This window comes from Hyalella azteca, unplaced genomic scaffold, assembly GCF_000764305.2.
Source record: "Hyalella azteca isolate HAZT.00-mixed unplaced genomic scaffold, Hazt_2.0.2 contig8674, whole genome shotgun sequence".
Lineage (NCBI taxonomy): Eukaryota > Metazoa > Arthropoda > Malacostraca > Amphipoda > Hyalellidae > Hyalella > Hyalella azteca.
This window is the reverse complement of record NW_025938761.1, coordinates 1-18,572: the sequence shown is the minus strand read 5'-3', so window position 1 is coordinate 18,572 and position 18,572 is coordinate 1. Positions and strand designations below refer to the sequence as shown.

The 18,572-nt window shown below is 35.6% G+C and overlaps 1 protein-coding gene across 1 annotated transcript in view; it reads left to right on the top strand.

Moving 5' to 3' along the window:
- The window catches only part of LOC108668748, a 29,240-nt gene extending 12,106 nt beyond the window's left edge, over positions 1-17,134 (top strand). The window contains exons 2-11 of the mRNA XM_018155997.2: positions 8,739-8,880; positions 10,429-10,514; positions 10,895-10,979; positions 11,338-11,447; positions 11,833-11,978; positions 12,166-12,324; positions 12,715-12,810; positions 13,013-13,210; positions 16,279-16,385; positions 16,953-17,134. Coding sequence (XP_018011486.2) covers positions 8,739-8,880; positions 10,429-10,514; positions 10,895-10,979; positions 11,338-11,447; positions 11,833-11,978; positions 12,166-12,324; positions 12,715-12,810; positions 13,013-13,210; positions 16,279-16,385; positions 16,953-17,134 — 1,311 coding nt within the window. The remainder of the gene's footprint in view (positions 1-8,738; positions 8,881-10,428; positions 10,515-10,894; positions 10,980-11,337; positions 11,448-11,832; positions 11,979-12,165; positions 12,325-12,714; positions 12,811-13,012; positions 13,211-16,278; positions 16,386-16,952) is intronic.
- The last annotated feature ends 1,438 nt before the right edge of the window (positions 17,135-18,572 follow it).

The following is an 18,572-nucleotide window of genomic DNA, read 5'->3' as shown; positions in this document are numbered from 1 at the left end:
CTAGTAGCCCCATTCGATGGGGCTACTCGGGACACTCTTTTTTTTGCTTCTGGCACCTTACGAATAGCATATGGAATTTTTTTGGAGAAGCCATGTGATAGCCCTTGCAAAGAGCTTTGAAATGAGCCTAAACTTGTTTATGAAATGTTTCATGGTAAGAAGTTATGAATGAAAAACGTTCAAAATTTTCCTGAGTGGCCCCAGTTGACGGTACGGTATTATTGATGTGATATTACCTAATCCATGGACATGCCATTGAGCATTGACAACAACCTTGTCCACTGCATGCTGCATATCAGCAGCCATGTAGCATTTCTTCTGTAGGTAAGCTTACAGGACGCTTGTAATTTTGCACCATTTTAATTGAGTCAACTGAATTCACTATATCAAAGACGGTAAAAAACATACCTGAAACACAAAGGAATATTTTAGTGAAAACCATTATATTTTTTGAGAAAAAATCATAGTTTAGGTTAATTACATTTCATTCTATTTTGCCTGGTGAACAATTCTTTCTATGACATTCAATGCACAGTTTGGAGATGACCAATGATGCACTAATTTTTTGTCAAGGGTAATTTTTTGCCAAGAGAGGTAAATCTAATTGAAATTCTTTGTTGTTAACTGTTTTTTTTTGTTAACTGGAGCCTTTGCTAACCAAGGCTCCACTGTAAATGTGTTTTTAAGGGTTTCCCTTATTATCCTGTCATGGGGAAATGGCCGCCTTTTTTTCTGGAATGAGATATGCTAATCACGTCAATCGCATTTTTAAGCCAACACCTGTGTGCAACTTTTATGCAATAAAAATTTTTTAATACGGTGATTATTTTTTTTTCTACAGACCTTAGCAAAGGTACTTTTCTTATATCTCATTTTTTCGCACTTTTTTCGTGAATTTTTTAGAGGTTGTAAATGTAAGATTTCTTATCGTACTTTATGCTACATAGATAGGAAATTGTTGAACTTTATGCTACTATTTTTAGTTTTGCAATATCTTGATTAATTTAGCTGTTACAATATTTCTACAAAATGTCGGAGAACTGTCCCTTATTACCCCGACCGTCCCATATTACCCTGCCCATCCCTTATTACCCCATTTGATGGTAATCAAATTATTGCAAAACTAAAAATACTGGCATAAAGTTCAACATTTTTACTATCTATGTAGCATAAAGCAAGTTAAGAAATCATACATTTACTACCTCTGAAAAATCGCTGAAAAAAGTGTGAAAAGTGAGATTTTGGAAGAGTAGGTACCCCTGCTAAGGTCTGTAGAAAAAAAATGTTAGTCGCATTAAAAAATTTTATTTACATAAAACTTGCACAGGTGCTAGCTTGAAAACGTGATTAATGGAATTTGCATATCTCATTCCGAAAAGAAGGCAGTTGTTTCTGCACGATGGGTAATAAAGGACACCCCTAAAAATGCACTTACAGTAGAACCTCAGCTAGCTAAGGATCCAGTTAACCAAAAAATCAATTAAAAACAAAAAAATTTCATTGCATTTACCTCACTCAGTGAAAAAAAGTTCATTTAATGAAAAATTAATGCATCATCGGTCATCACAAAATTGTGCATAGAATGTCATATGTAAAAATATGCACCAGGCATCATAGAATGAAAAGTAATTAACCTAAACTATGATTTATTTCTCCAAAAAATATTATGGGTGCCACCAGAATATTCCTTTCTGTTTCAGGAATGTTTTTACAATCATTTTTGTTATAGTGAATTTAGTTGATCCCATTAGAATGGTGTGAAATTACAAGCCATCCTGTAAGCTTACAGATACAGAAGAAATGCTACATGGCTGCTGATATGAAGCTTGCAATGGACAAGGTCGTTGTAAATGCACAATGGCATGTTCATGGATACAGTAATATCACATCAATAATATGATAATGTATTGATATGGTAATATGTCAATGGAAAAACAAGTAGAAACACAGAAAATGTCATTTATTCTACATCTACATCATCTACAAAGATGAGTAAACTCTGCATGCTTCAAACATTTTAAAATTGAGTTTTATTTCAAGTGTCCTGGATTACCCCATTCCCAGGGGTAATTTGGGATGCTTTTATTTTACATCTGGCACCTTTCAAATAGCATATGGAATTTTTCTGGAGATGCTATTCAATAGCCCTTGCTAAGAGCTTTAAAGTGAGCCCAAACTTGTTTATGAAATGTTCAATGGTAAGAAGCTATTAACAAAAAATGCTCAAAACTGTCCCTTATTACCCCATTTGTTGGTATGTACAAATCTTTCTTAATTCTGTTACTTTCCACATCTCTTGTAATCATTTGCATTATTTATCTGCATTACTTAAGTACAACACTACTACGATTTAGTAAACTTTCTGTTACAAGTGTTCACAGACATGATGGTTATGTGGTTCTGGTCTCACCTGTATGATTCCACAAGCATTATTGTATCAAACCCACTTCTAATGTTGTTTCCTTTAGGTGTTTATTAATTATAATAAATTGTTGTACCACTGTGTAGTTTCACACAACTCAAGTTACTAGACTACATTATTAGTCCCTAATTTCCAAAATGTTTGTTCATTATTCAGTTATTGCTTATAAATGAGTGCCTCAAGCTATTCTCTAAATTTTGGCATGATAGGTTATAGCCTGTCTAGCTTCAAAGTCACATTATGGGCGCAGCATTGATTTGTAATTTTTATATTTTTCAGCTGCCTGACAATTTTGTGCACCATTGCCTGTCCTGTGCTCCCCACTCCCTATCACTAGTTAATAAACACTATACAAATCACAGTACTCAATAGTCCTCAAGCACTATATGCAACATAGTCTTTGTCTATTAGCATTTATTGGCATCTCTGTCTACCATCAATCCTAATTCACTACTATCTGTATCATTCATTCACTGTCAGCCATATTAACTCGAATTGTTATCATGTAGAAGAATAATTGACATCCACCCCCCACCACAATCATGCCTTGGTGCCATTAGGGCAATTAATTGGTAACCTTGTCCTATGTTGCCTTACTTTGAAGACTGGCTAGGCTAAATGCTATTACCTTGTAGTATAAAGCAAAGTAAGTAGTGTTTTCACCAACATTTTGTGGAAAACTGATGAGAAAACACTTGAAATGGAGTTATTTACTTGGTTAATTTATGTGGTGTTTATGCTGTCTCCAAAAATTGACTTCCAGCGTGAGTTGAAGAGATTTGCCTTTATTCCAATTGCCTTCAAATGCAGCAGAGGCTAAAATTCGAGCTGTGTTAGAAAATAGAGTTACCGTCAAACGGGGTTAAAAGGGATGGTGAGCGTTTTTTGGTAATAACTTCTTACAATGAAACATTTCAGAAACAAGTTTAGGCTCATTTTATAGCTCTTTGCGAGGGCTATCCAATGGCATCTTCAAAAAAATTCCATATGCTATTCATAAGGTGCCAGACACAAAATAAAACCATCCCAATTTACCCCTGGGAATGGGGTAATCCGGGACACTTGCAATAAAAGTTAATTTTAAAACGTTTGAAGCATGCAGAGTGTACTCATCCATTACTAACAGTACTTTGAAGTCCTCCTCTTACATTGTAGATGATGTAGATGTAAAATAAATGACATTTTCTGTGATTTTTACTTGTTTTTCCTTTATTGATGATATTACCATATTCATCAATTACCATATTATTAATGTGATTTTACTGTATCCATGGACATGCCATTGAGCATTAACAAGAACCTTGTCCACTGCAAGCTTCATATCAGCAGCTGATGTAGCATTTCTTCTGTATCTGTAAGCTTACAGGATGGTTTGTAATTTCGCACAATTTTAATTGAGTCAAGTGATTTCACTATAACAAAAAAGATCGTGAAAAACATACCTGATACAGAAAATAATGTTTTAGTGACAACCATCATATGTTTTGGAGAAATAAATCATAGTTTAAGTCAATTACTTTTCATTCTATGATGCCCGGTGCACAATTCTATATATAGCATTCTATGTACAATTTTGTGACGACTGATGATGCACTAATTTTTTATATGAATTTTTTTTGCTGAGGGAGGTAAATGTAATTAAAATTCTTTGTTGTTAATAAATTTTTTTTGTTAACTGGAACCTTTGGTAACTGAGGTTCTACTGTAAATGCATTTTAAGGGTGTCCCTAATTACCCCGGGGGTGGGGGGTGTCCCGGGCAGCCCCACCGTGCGGAAATGGCTGCCATTTTTTTTAATGAGATAGGCAAATTCCTTCAATTATGTTTTCAAGCCGACACCTGGGTGCAACTTTTATATAAGTAAAATTTTTTAATACGGTGAATATTTTTTTGCTCCAGACCTTAGCAAAGGTACTTTTCCAAAATCGCACTTTTCACACTTGTTTTCAGCAATTTTTTAGAGATAGTAAATGTTTGATTTCTTGACTAACTTTATACATAATAGATAGTAAAAATGTTGAAGTTTATGCCACTATTTTTAGTTTTGCAATATTTTGATTAGTTTAGCTGCTACAACATTTCTACAAAATGTGGGACGCTCGTCCCGATTTATCCCGCCCGTCCCTTTTTACCTCGTTCGACAGTACATACTACTTTTTTCAGACAGATGACTAATAGTGTAGTTGATACATATCCATGTGGGTGATGCATGTGTTAAATCCTGCTCTATTTGGTAAGCTATTTGCTAACAATCTCCAATGTTCGATGTTAATATACAAGTTCCATTAAATTTCACATTTTCCATTGTTTTGGTATCCATTTTCCACATCAATTTCATAGCATTGTTGTACATATCAATCGTTTGCTATTTGCCAGATTGATCACAGATTGCCTTCTATTGAGAAGTGTAATTTATGACTCTGCTATCCACCTTGTTTGTATGCAAGTCTCTTCAAGTAAACAGATTTGAGGGCTTGCCTTGCTGAGAGTCTTGGAACCTCCAGTTCATGATTCTAGGAAAAGTGTGAAACCTGCCTATACATAAAATTGAACTATAATTATGAGTTTTACTTTAAATAATTTTAATTCTATTTCAAGAAATTCTCTGATTGTATGAGAAAAAATCTAAATACTTTGTTAGCCTTTACTATTGCTATTATTTTGATTTTTATCATGTATCAAGTACAGGAAGAGAGTACCTAACTACAATCAGTACATACCATCAAATGGGGTAATAAGGGATGCTTTTGAGCATTTTTTGTCAATAACTTCTTACCATGAAACATTTCATAAAGAAATTTGGGCTCATTTTAAAGCTCTGCTAGGGCTATTGTATGGCATCTTTGAAAAAATTTCATATGCTATTTGTAAGGTGCAAGATGCAAAATGAAAGCATCCCAAATTACCCCTGAGAACAGGGTAATCTGGGACACTTGAAAAAAACCTAATTTTAAAATGTTTGAAGCATGCAGAGTGTACAACTCATCCATTGCTAACAGTACTCTAAAGTCTTCTCTTCCTTTGTAGATGACGTAGATGTAGAATTAATGACATTTTCTGTGATTTTTACTTGTTTTTCCTTTATTGATATGATATTACCATATTCATTAATTACCGTATTATTGATGTGATATTACCATATCCATGAACATGCCATTGAGCTTTTACAACGACTTTGTCCACTGCAAGCTTCATATCAGCAGCCATGTAGTATTTCTTCTGTATCTGTAAGCTAACAAAATGGCTTGTAATTTCACACCATTTTAATTGGGTCAAGTGAATCCACTATAACAAAAAAGATCATAAAAACATACCTACCTGAAACAGAAAGGAATGCTTTAGTAACAACCATCATATTTTTTGAAGAAATAAATCAAAGTTAGCTTAATTACTTCTCATTCTATGTTACCTGGCCATGACATTCTATGCACAAGTTTGTGATGACTGATGATGCATTAATTTTTTAAGTGAAATTTTTTTGCTGAGTGAGGTAAATGTATTCAAAATTTTTTGTTGTTAATTGATTTTTTTGTTAACTGGAGCCTTTGCTAATCAATGTTCTACTGTAAATGTGTTTTAAGGGGTGTCCCTTATTACCCCATCCAGGGATAATGGCTGCCATTTTTTTAATGAGATACCGTACGCAAATTCTGTCAATCTTGTTTTTAAGCCAACACCTGTGTCCAAATTTTATGTAAGTAAAATTTTTCAATATGGCAAATATTTTTTAGCTACAGACCTTAGAAGAAGTACTTTTCCAATATCTCACTTTTGACACTTTTTCAGGTATTTTTTAGAGGTAATAAATATATGATTTCTTAACTAACCTTATGCTAGATAGATACGGTAGTAAAAATGTTGTAAACTATTTTTAGTTTTGTAATATTTTCACTAGTTTAGCTGCCACAACACTTGTTGAAATGTGGGATGCCTGTCCTGATTTACCCCCATCCGTCCCTCATTGCCCTGTTTGACGGTGCTGCACCTTTCTCTATTTTTTTTTATGAATGATGAATTATAGTTTCATACTTACTAGCTGAAATAAATAATTTTGTACATTTATATTTATACCTTGTTATCATCATTAAAGAAATTTATCTGTGAGAACAATGAGGTATAAATTTGCCCTTTGCACAGCCTTAACAAAAGCAGGTTGAAGTTATGTAATTAGACATGTCTGTTCAACTTGTCATAGCATGTTAACCAGGACCAAGTGTCTAACCTTTGGTCTGGCTAAGACAGTATAGTGGATAATTAGACATGACAGGTTACACCTGATACTGATTTATGCTAAAGACCTCCAGATATAGTAGAAAAGACCTCCACGCCAGTCTACTGTATAGATGTTTATGAGTTTGTGTGTTAGAAACTTTCTGCTGAATTGTATAGGGATTACACAAGCATGTATCTACAATACCCATCATGTCAAGACATTTACAAACAGGCTTGCACTGGGTAGCTGCCCACCTACCCACCTGGGCAGGATTTTCAACCCAAAAACCTTTTTTTAGGGCATTTTCTCATATATGGAAAAAATGCCTATTGTGCTCATCATGTCCGTCCGTCTGTCTGTCCGTCCGTGACTTCATTTTCGTTGACGGAAAAATGCACTCTGTCACTCACTGCAGTGGGTACTGAGTTATATTTTTTAATAAAGCCATGGAGAAAACAGTGCTTTTAAAAGACAACTTGAAAATGCATCAAATTGACTTTTTAATTTGAAACTTCAGAGTGCAATAATACTGGCTATAAGCTAACAGAGATATATCTATAAGGCTTTTTTAATTATTAAATACAGTCAACAGATATAAGTATAGTGCAAGCCCCTAAAAAAGCCCACATTTATTGAAGTTCTAACAAATAACAATAACAAATTTTGTTTAGATCTTGGCTAGGGAAATATACTTTAGAAGGACTTTTTTCAACTATTCCATGTCAGTCCTACCTCAACTGTTGGTTCAATATCAATTTCAACATTGTATTAATTTAATTTATAAACTGTAGTTTTTCAATGTGAAATAGAAAAAAAACATTATTTAAAAAAGTATGTATGACTACCTATATATCTATAACTTAATGTTTGATATTTTTTGTGCTATCCAACTCCATTAAACAAGCTCTAAAACAGGTAGAAACAGCTAGCAAACAATCCTGTTAATTTTTGAGCATTTACAATACTGGAAGTCTCAAGGTTAAGAAGTGTAAAGTTCAACTCTTAGTGTTTTGAGGAAAAAACTGAAAATTGTTTATTGAAGAGCCTTGTACTACCTGAGTTTTGAGAAACAAGACAACAGCTAAGAACTTGCACTGGGTTAATTGATTCAATACATATTTTCACCATTGATTTGTAGTCTCTGACAGAGATATGCACTGTTTTAAATAGTGTTACGTCATGTTAATGATGCATCACTACTTTACTGTTTGAAGGATGGACAATTATTTAATTAAAAGTCTAGGCAAATGTTATGATAGAGGTTGATACTTTCCAGCATAAAATTTTAATAATCAACAGAAATGAAAAGGACTTTGAAGCTAGGTATAAATGAAATATGTGAAAAAAGTACAAATAACTATATTACCAATTTTTGCACAAGTTTTTAAAAATAAAATCAGTGGCTTTTCAATAAATTCCCGTAATAAAGTACAATTCTTCAAAAGTTACTAATATATTATATACCTTTACAACTAATATTTAAGATCTCTCACTGTTAACCTTGGTCATCCATTCTTGTTTCTGTCATGAAGTTTATGTAGGAAGCCTAAACATCCATCTTGATTGTTGTGACTATACTTGTGTTTGCTACTAGAGAGTGCCTAGACATTATCAATATTCAGTGTGGGATGGTTTGAATAACCTGTTTTTCCATAACTCATAGACTTTGTGCTACTGGGCTTCACCAAGCTTAGAGGTAAATATGCAACCTTGTATGAGGTATATTTGATCATTGGTGCTCTAGCTATGGTGTGATTCAGACTAACAAGTGTGTCTGATTCAGACAACAGGTCTGCTAATAACCAATTTTTTGTATCAACTTGGATTTTCATTTTGTTTTGAAAAATGTTGGTGTTTTCCCTCTTTCATTCCTTCCTGTATATAACTTCAGATTATATTCAGTGATACTAGTTTAGTCATTAGAAAGTTGGCTACAGTCTTGCATATGTGCGAGCTTACCAGGAACTGATACATGTTTTGAGACCATTTTGAACAGATAAATACATTAAGCTTTGTAAAATTGGATTAATAATGCATGGATTGAATGCAAAATCAGCTACCGATATTATAGCTTATGACAATACCCATAATTTTTTGTTGCAGAAAGTCATAGCCTCACTGTTGAGTCATGGGCTTGACATCACTCACAGCCTCTGCACACCTGATCAACAGGGCTACTCTGCTCTTCATCATGCTGTTTTGTACAAGGATCTTGCAATGGTGAAGAAACTTCTCATGTATGCAGGTAATTGAGTTTTAATTCATCTATTCATTATTATATGTGTAAAAATTGAACTGAAAATAGTTGAGGGTGAACTTGAAGTCTCACACAATTCTGAAGCCTAAGTAGAAAATGGAAGTTTGATCCAGCCTGTACAAAACGCTGCCTCTGATGGCATGCCTAGTACTTGATGGCATTGAGTACTTGAGCTTGTGGGTAATTCATTGATGATGTCTTGGGGTTATTTTATTGCTTCATGAAGTAAACTCTTATTTTTTTGTCAATTATAGGATGACCAATGGTTTGGTTTAAATTCTTATTCCTATAAGAAAATATACAGCCTATTGTACATGTAAGATTTCATTTCTTTGCAAAATTTTATTTTGTAGAACCTAATTTATGTTGGACATTTTGGTAGTACAATATATACTTGTGAGCTCTAAATTTTTTAATGTAACATGTTTTCATAGCTAGTTTACCATCTGTAGCTCTTATTTCGTGTCCAAATTGATTTTCAGAGTGGCAAAATTTACTGTTGCAAGCAACACTAATGAAGTCAATGGTCAACTTTTGGGAAGTTTGAAAATTTGAGTGAAATAAAGAAAATAATTAGGGTAAATTAGTTTTGTATCCTTGATGACTGACTATTATATCAAGATCTTTTGGAGTCAGATCAAGCAGAAGAATTTTATCTTGTTGAGAAAACCGGAATTGTGAACTGAGGTTTGGGTGATCCTGCTGAACAGTTCAAGATTCAACAGTTAGCTGCTTACCTTAATTCTCTGTAGATGGTGGTTAATGATGTTATACTCTTTCTTGGAAATTGCTCATGCCGCCTGTAACTACTTTAGATCAAATTGAAAAAATTCTGCTTCACTCATGATTTATTTTCCAGTAATAGGTATTAAAGCTGCTGGTATCACATTTTGGATTTTTCATTATGAATTAAAAAATGTAATTATCTGTGATATACTCTTTTAGAGAAGAATTTCCAAGTTAATTATTTCAAGTCCAATTTACTAAAAATTCATCTTGTCAATTTAAATTTTTCCTTCTAATTGGGACTTGCATTACTATTTGCCTGTTTTTTGTTATTTTGCAGCTGTTCTTCAGAGATTCTACTTCTGTTCAAAACCTTTCGAACAATATTCTTCAGCATACTTTAGTGCCTTGGAATGCCCATGAGGGTTTTCATTCTATTAACATTGTTCCTGACCATGGCACCACTGAGCTCTTAGTAGTGGCTTAGTGCTTTCTCAACCGAGTGCAAGTTACAGATGAGGAGGTCAAGTTGTTTGCAGTTGTTGGGAGTTCCTTGCACTTCCTTTCAATGTCCTTCTTGGCTTGTAGATTTATGTACATGTTGTGGTATCAACCAATGCATTAAATATTAACAGGATAAAACTACCCCCTGTAGAGGTGGAATTAGTTCTGTTACTGTTCCATTCATTCTTGGTTAAGCGATTCTTAGAAATTTTATATCTTATATTTACTGCTCATTGAATTCTGATGATATTGATGAATAATTTTTTTATTTTGTTGTTAGTCATTATCGTTTAATGTTCATTGCAGATAAAAGGTGCATAAACATGGAGAGTCATGATCGCTCCACTGCTCTGCTGCTTCTCTGTAGAAACTGCTTAGCCTCAGACCTGGAGGTGACTAGGATGGGTCTTGGAATGTTTCATATGCTTTTTATTTAGCCTGCCTACGACTAAACATGAAACAGACCAAACTCTGAAGATGATTTTCATGAGCGTGACCGTGATTATAAGAAGTATAGATTTACTGAATTTTTATAATAACTTTATATTATAGTTCAGTCAATTTAAAAATATTCACACTTTAGGGTACTAGTCAGGTCACTGCAGCATCCCTATGATGTCCAAAACTTTGTCTAAAACAGCTTATTTTTGTTGACTCCTAATTTTGCTCCTAAGTTGATGAATTCTATTTTTCTGTACTAGAGCAGTTGTGTCTTATCGTTCTGTTTGATACTCCATCTTGAGTTCACTTCACTACGTTTTTATTTGTTCAGGAAGAAATATTGGCGAGCCTTCTACATGCTGGAGCAAATCCCGACCTTCCTGAAAAAGATCCATTTTCCCTGCCCTTATTGTGCGGTATGTCACCTCAATAATGGCTCCAGCTTTAGTTAGAAATGCATTTAAGGAGTTTTTATCTATATATTATATGCAATCTATATACGCAATTCTTGATGATTTTAGCACGGTGAGAGCCGTGATAAAATCTGTCTAATGGTCAGATTAATAAGAACAAAATTAGGTAGATGAGTCGCATCTTGGAGACGCAACTTATTTCTATTGCTTGAACAGCGCTTAAAACTTTTTTACAAAATTATTCAGTTATGCTTGGCTTGGGCCAATTTTTTTAGGACAAGTAAGAATTAGAGCAGAACTTTGCGCTCGACAGAGATGCCAATTGGACAGTGATGCACATTATTAGATGCCTATATTGCAGCCTTGGAGAGACGCTGGTGGCGAGGAGCTGAGCTAATGCTGGACGCAGGGGCGGACGCCACAGCCACGGATTTTGAGCACGATGAGCTTCCAGCCACATACTTTGCCCGGGTGCCCACAGCTTCTTATTCAGTGAAATATATACGTCCCAATTTACAGCTGTACAATGAACTGTCCACGATTATTACCAACATTTTAGTGCATCCCTTTATGAGTATGAATAATGTTTCATTGTGTGTTGTAGATTTTGTAATGTGAAGCTGCTACTTGCTTCCCCTTTTGCGTTTGACTTTTCACAGAACTCAACGGTCATTACATCTATATAAAATTTTCAATTAATTGCCTATATTTCTTTCAATGTCTGGATCTCCTTAAAATCGTTTTGTCTCAGACTTGTATCTATCATTTTAATTCAGATGCTAAGGAAAAAATGTCAACTTTGTTGTGAGCTTAATTGAGCTTAATTATTTTATTTGAAATATTTTTGTATTTTCAGTATAATTTCGAAATACTGAGTAACCTTTTGAGTCGAGGATGTGACTGTCCTCATCTCAATGGTTGGATAACTAATAGAAGTCTAACAGACGCCCAATTGAAGACTATATTGCCGAACAGCGGATTGTCTAACCCTGGGAATTATCAGTAAATACCCTAGTATAGATGCAAAATATCTAAGAAAACCAGCTTATGCAAATATGTTGATTTGTGCAAAACCATAAGTATTTTGATAAGCGAGAAATACGTCCATATTCCGAATGAAATGAATTCATTATTATTCAAATGCAATGTTTGATTCAATTTTCCATAACCGGTTCTATTTCTGGTATAGGTTTTGGCTGGATGTTCTGATTGATGCTGTCTCGGTGTCGTACCACGAGAGCGCTATGTACATTCTGGATCATTGCGCGTTTGACATGCATCAACTTGAGCACTTAATCGAGGATATATTTAAACCTAATAATGGAATCAACTGGGCAGATAAGAACAAGTAAGCGTTGTTAAATAGATCCTGCTTCTACTTATTGCAAAGTTTCTTTCTCTGAGTTTGCATAAAGGCAATTTTTCTACAATTAATTCTGCTAACAAATCCTGCATTTAGAAGTAATTCAAAGACGTTCGTTTCTTTTAAGTAATGGTATCTCTTTGATAGTTGAAGTGACACAATGAATGACTCAATCGCGCTGTAAATTTCTACAAATACTGATATTTGAGTGAAAAATCTAAAATTGTTATCAGGTACCTAATAGAAATTGATTACAGGCAAAATATTCTTGAAGCATTACTGATCCTGTGGTTGTTGTCTGGAAAGGATTTAACTTCTTATCCGCTTCATCATTGATTAATTTATGTGTTCAAATGAAAATATTTTTCTCTTCAGGTATATAACTGTCATGATGAAGAAGATCTTCATGAGTAACGATCGGCATCATAACAAGAACGATCAGCTGATAGACCTGTTCCTGACATGCGCCACGTCAGTTCCTGTAAAAGCTACGCTTAATTATTCAATACTAAAATTAATGGTGAAATTTATCACGGTCAAATATCTTTCTGACTATTATTGTCGATTTTAAGTGGAATAATTTTGAAGTTAGTTATTTTTCTTTTACTTCGTCCTAGATTGTTGAAGCAGGTACAAGCTGGAAGGATAGTTAGATATATCTTGCCCCTTTTAGGTCCTGCCCGATGTTTGACGACGGAGAAGTGTGTTGCGGTTCGTGCGACGTCAATGTCGAACAAATCTGGATCATTCTAGAACATATTATTAGACTAGCCGAGCACAATGGTCTACCCATCGAGAAGTGGGAGCTAAGCAAGGAACGACTCAAAATAACCTTTTGCAATATGATACTGGCTGTGGCACAATGTGATTAGTAAGTAAGCAAGTTCATTTGCTGGCATTAGCATGATAGCATTATCTACAATTATTTATTAATTGAATCTCTAGCTATCAATTCTTTACTATTAGAATTAACACTTGACAAATTTGCTCAATAGATCACCTCGTAGGTTAGGTAAAGTACGCAAAAAAGGGAAATTAATTGGAAACAAGATCCAACTATAACAAGAGATTCAAATAATACAATTCAGTATTTAAATTTATTGAATGTCTATATTTTATTTAGATAACTTGAACAAGGGTATAACGACAAGAGGAAAACTTAAATAAGGGATAACGACTCCCAAGTTATAATGTTTAGCTAGGATGCCGTTCGTTCAAACTTGAATAATTTTAGTTAAAGACATGACAGCGAGACGGAAGATGGTGCGCTGTTCTTGTCTCGGTGAGTGTACGCCTTTCTTGTCTCGGTGAGTGTACGCCGTTCTTGTCTCGGTGAGTGTACTCCGTTCTTGTCTCGGTGAGTGTACTCCGTTCTTGTCTCGGTGAGTGTACGCCGTTCTTGTCTCGGTGAGTGTAGCAAATAATGCTTGTGAGTGTAATAAATAATGCAAGCTGCAAATATTTCTGGAATATAATGCTGATAAATAATAATGTTATAAATCATAACAGATGCCATACAATATTGCACCAAGAAGGCCCATGAAGTAGTACCGACAACTGTTCAAGCTGTTGATAAAATCTGCTGTTGTGAATGCAGGGAGCTATACGATCAGTTCTATAGTCAACAAAAATCCGTGTATGTGACTGCATTCGCTGAAAATGAATATATGTATTACCACTGAATAAGATAAACACGCGAAAAAATGCTTCTATGACCAAATCGCGCATTTGTTGATTGGTGGATTTAGTTATCAGGCATTGGTATATTTTTTTAAAAAGCTTCCTGTCAAAACCCTATCAAATCCTTCACAAGTTGATGATCTGGTTTAATGTTTTACAGGACTTTCTAAAGAGTTCCATTTTAAAGCGAAAAACATATGACGTACGTTGTAGTCAATGTGTTAAGCGAGCAAGCTGAATCATTTTATAAGCAACCGTCACCAGCGTACGGCACACTGTAAGACAGTGACTTACTGGCTCTATCAAGCAACCATTACCAGACTACCTGTTTATCTCCGACTAGTTACTGCATAGAATATTTTTACGTTACTAGATTGCGTCAGTCACAAATTCACTATATATTTACAAGTGAAGAAAATATCGCCCAAATTCATCATATCTCCATTGAAAACGTTTAAGTCCACCTCCATCGTCAGTTCGAAAAATCTAGGACACAGATACAGTCAGAAATTAATATAGTCGAAATTATTGGTGGACAATTCTAAAATAGGTTCTTTTACACATGACTCATACTGTTGCACGTGACTCATACAGTTACACACGACTCATACAGTTGCACGTGACTCTTACAGTTACACATGACTCTTCTATAGGTACAAAGATATCATCCCTTGTCATATGCGATGTAAATATAGTTGTGCACGATGTGCAGCCGAGTGCGTTGGAATGACGCCGCGCGATCTATTGGGCCGCAGAGCATAAAAGGAGGAATTGAAGGACTGGGCAATTACTTTCGCTCCCTTCTCATTCGACTGTGCGTACTCACGCCAAACAGCGCAACGTTCCTGTATCCGACAATAACTTTAAAGTTGTAGCTTCCAGTTTTGGTGCTTCCGATATGCCTATTTTCAAATCATTGTATATTTTCAAAGAGAGGCCTATTTTAAATGCAGCCTTTAGCTCTTATCCACAAGAAATTATAAATAGATAGGTTTTGTCTGTTTTTTTTCTCTGTACTCTCTTACTATGTCTTTTGTATGTAAATTTAGGTTTAGCTTCTGTGTACTGATGAATTTCGACTGTATTAACTTCTGATTGCGTCTGTGTTTTCGAACTGAAGATGGAGCTGGACTCCGAAACTTTTTCAATAGAGATACGGGGAATTTATGTGGAGTTTTCTTCGCTTTTAAATGTTTAGAATATTTTGAGGACAGGTTCCAGTAATTATTTTGGATACTGGTGCATTGAAGAGTCAGTATATTTTACTGATCGACCAATAAGATTAAAATTCGGCTATAGTTATTATTGATGAAAAGACTGATCACAAGTACGCTTCTAATGGTTACGTTATGACGCATTATTTAGGCATTTAAATAAAGTTTTCAAGCAAAATTTTTAATGGGTGTTGTATTAATTAGATGCATCGACTTGTAGGAGATAGTTATGGAAAGCAGATGCATGTTAGTGGCCATTCGTGCCCAATACCCCCGTCACCTTCCCGTGAAGTTAAGTGCCTAGAGCCATAGACGCCGCAAGTCCGCAGCCACTGCTCTAGCCTGTACATTCTTCATAGATGCTACACCCCAGCATGCTCCTACCTCCACTTACCCCGACTCTTCAGTCTCCATCCAAAACGAACGTAACTGGACCTAGCATAAAATCATTGGCTGCAAAAAGGTGGAGATTTGGGGTAAGTTTGCTGGTAGTGCCTTGTTGGGATGTAGCTTCCATGAAGACTACATACATGACTGAAGAAGTGGCTGTGGACTTACGGCGCCATGACCTCGAGCAGTTTCAGAAATGGGGGAAATGCGTTTTTTGCGTTGTCGTTGACTTCGTAGCTTTGAGGTTGAGTTTAGCTGTGCATGTTTAGGCTGAGCGTTGGCTCCAAGGCTAGTTTAAGATTTTAATTTCGGGCCAACGGCCAGCTGCTCACACGTAGAAAGTTTTATTATTACCTTTCGATTGTACTATTAAGGAAAAAACAACAGAAAGAAGAGCTTTTTTAGAAACCAAAAGAACTTGTTGACAATCTTCGCCAGACTACATACTCAAGCCCTTCTCGTCCGATGATCACCTGAATCGTTTGAAATATCGTAAATCTTATGATTAGAATGATACTTCTGTAAGGATTCTAATATTACGTGAGATCTTGCCTTTCGGGAAGACACCCTATTGAAAAATAGTTACATATTCTAGAAATTTCGCTGTGCTATTTGTTATGTATGTATTTTCCTAATATTTAAACATACTGGGCAGTGAGGACCCGCAAATAGATCTTAACGTCCTCAACCTTGTGCTGTACGAGACGACTTTATGTTCGGTTCCTCTCGTCTTGAAGCTCCTGCCACTGATGAAACAGAAAGGTGAGTGTTGTATTTGGGAGGGAGCATGGGCTTGACTTTCACTGCTTCAATTATCTGTCGTATACGGTCTTTTGGCAGAGAATAAATAATGAATATCATCAGATGATAAAAACAAGATCCAAGAAATATATGTTGTCAACATTATTCTCGAGAAGAATTTAAAGCAAAGGAAACGTCAAGTCAATTCACCATAAGATCTTCAAAACGCTCGAGACTCCAGCATTAGAAGTTAAAAAACTTAGATAATACCTGCAGAATTAACAGTGAATATACAAATATACACGAAAAAGATGAAAACTTTAGTGTCGAGACCTCGACAAAGCAACATAAAAACCTAACGATTTACATTTTCAAGAAGATAGGAACTGTACGCGTTGTTAAGTCAAGGCGCTTTTGGTGCAGAAAAATTAACATTCAGATTTCACGAATGTTAATTTGCATGTTTTGCTGGTGAATTATTTCAAAATTGGTTCCGTCTTCAAATAGCAGGACGTTATTCCTGCCCAGATGCTTTCTAACTTGGTCTATTAATGAAGTTATGTGCTCTGCGCATTAGCATACGTGTAGACGTCGTCTACACAAGTGTTTCTGAGCATCGCGGTATGAGCTTTCGTTCGAACACGTCATTTTTCATGCCTTCTCACTTGACTGTGCGCTTTTATGCTGAACAGTGCAACGTGACTGCATCTGAGAGCGATTTCAAATACTCGATGCCACTTATGGTGCCCGATCAAAGGATTTTAGAATAACTGTATATTTTTAAACGGAAACCTTGTATTGATAACGCTGCTAGTTCTTATTTTCTTGATATTGTAACTCGATAAGTTTTTTTGCCGTTTTCTCGTAACTTAGGTTTTTTCGTGGATATGTGAATTTTTTACAGCTGATTTTACTTGTATTCTCTAAAGATTTATTTATTTGATCTGCTGATGAAGCTGGTCTGCGAAATGTTTTCATGAATATTTGGTGAATTTACTTTGCAATTACTCCTGGTGAACTTGCTATTTTAACTGATTGATAATATGAGTACTTATATGCTCTCAAGAACTCTAGAGACACGTGCGTATTAACACTTTCCAGGCTTCCGGCTGACAGTGTCATCTGCGGTAACATTCTTATCTAGTCCGTGCCTTGTCAAAATTTACCGAAGTCTTGACAGAACTTACCGAAGTCTTCAAACTGACGTTGATATCCAAGCCATTGCGCACTCGCCGGAGTCACCGTATCGAATTCTGTTATCAGAGCTGACCAGGAACTGCTGTGAAGAGGGGCAGTGCTGGTTCTGGTGGGTTCGTTTAGATGAAAGTGTCTGCATTGCAATAAATCATTCGATGCGAGGTAGTTTCATAGCTGATGCATATATAAACATCTGATTCTCTTCACATTCGTGTTTTGGCCACATGCTCCGAGCGCCATCACATTATTTTCATTTGTGTGCCTCAGGTCGCCCATGATGACGGATTTGTGTGCGAGTCTCCTTGACGCGGGACTTGATTTCATTATGCTTATGCTGCTCCATCTCGGCGTGCACGAATTATTCCTGCACCCGAAGTAAGGGTCTCAGCCAATTACTGGTTCACAATTATGAAGCTTGTTTGATTATTAATAATATAGACCAATGAGTTGAAAATTTCTATGATGATAAAAGTTAATTCTTCTGACTTCTGGAACAGCGAGACGGAAATTCCGTGGGAGTGTGCTAAAAGTGGACAGCTCATGTTCTCCATTGTTAACCGTTATGTCCCGAGGTGGAAGCTTCGGACTCCTACGCCTTCTGGGTCTCGTTGCGAAATGAGGCCGCTGAGATATCGCTATCGTCCAGAAAACGTAGTGGCACGTTTAAATCAAATGGGTACGTTCAAATCAAAGAGCGAGGCATTTTCCGTAGGGTTAATGAACCTCCTTAGCTTAACTCAGAGAAAGGATTTATTAAAACTTCGACCCAACCAATTTGTACTTTTAATCGGAGTTCCCCAATTTAGGAGGCAGAATAATGGTATCTTTTAAATTATTTGTCCTCGTCTCTATTCAATAATTGTAGTGCCTTGAGAAGTAATTGATTCGCGTGATCAATAGTTGATCACCTATTACAGTGGCTTAGACAGGTTACATCTGATGTGTTGGGAGTCAGCGATTAAATAAATGTGTATACTTACATGCATATAAATAATAAGATTATAATGTTAT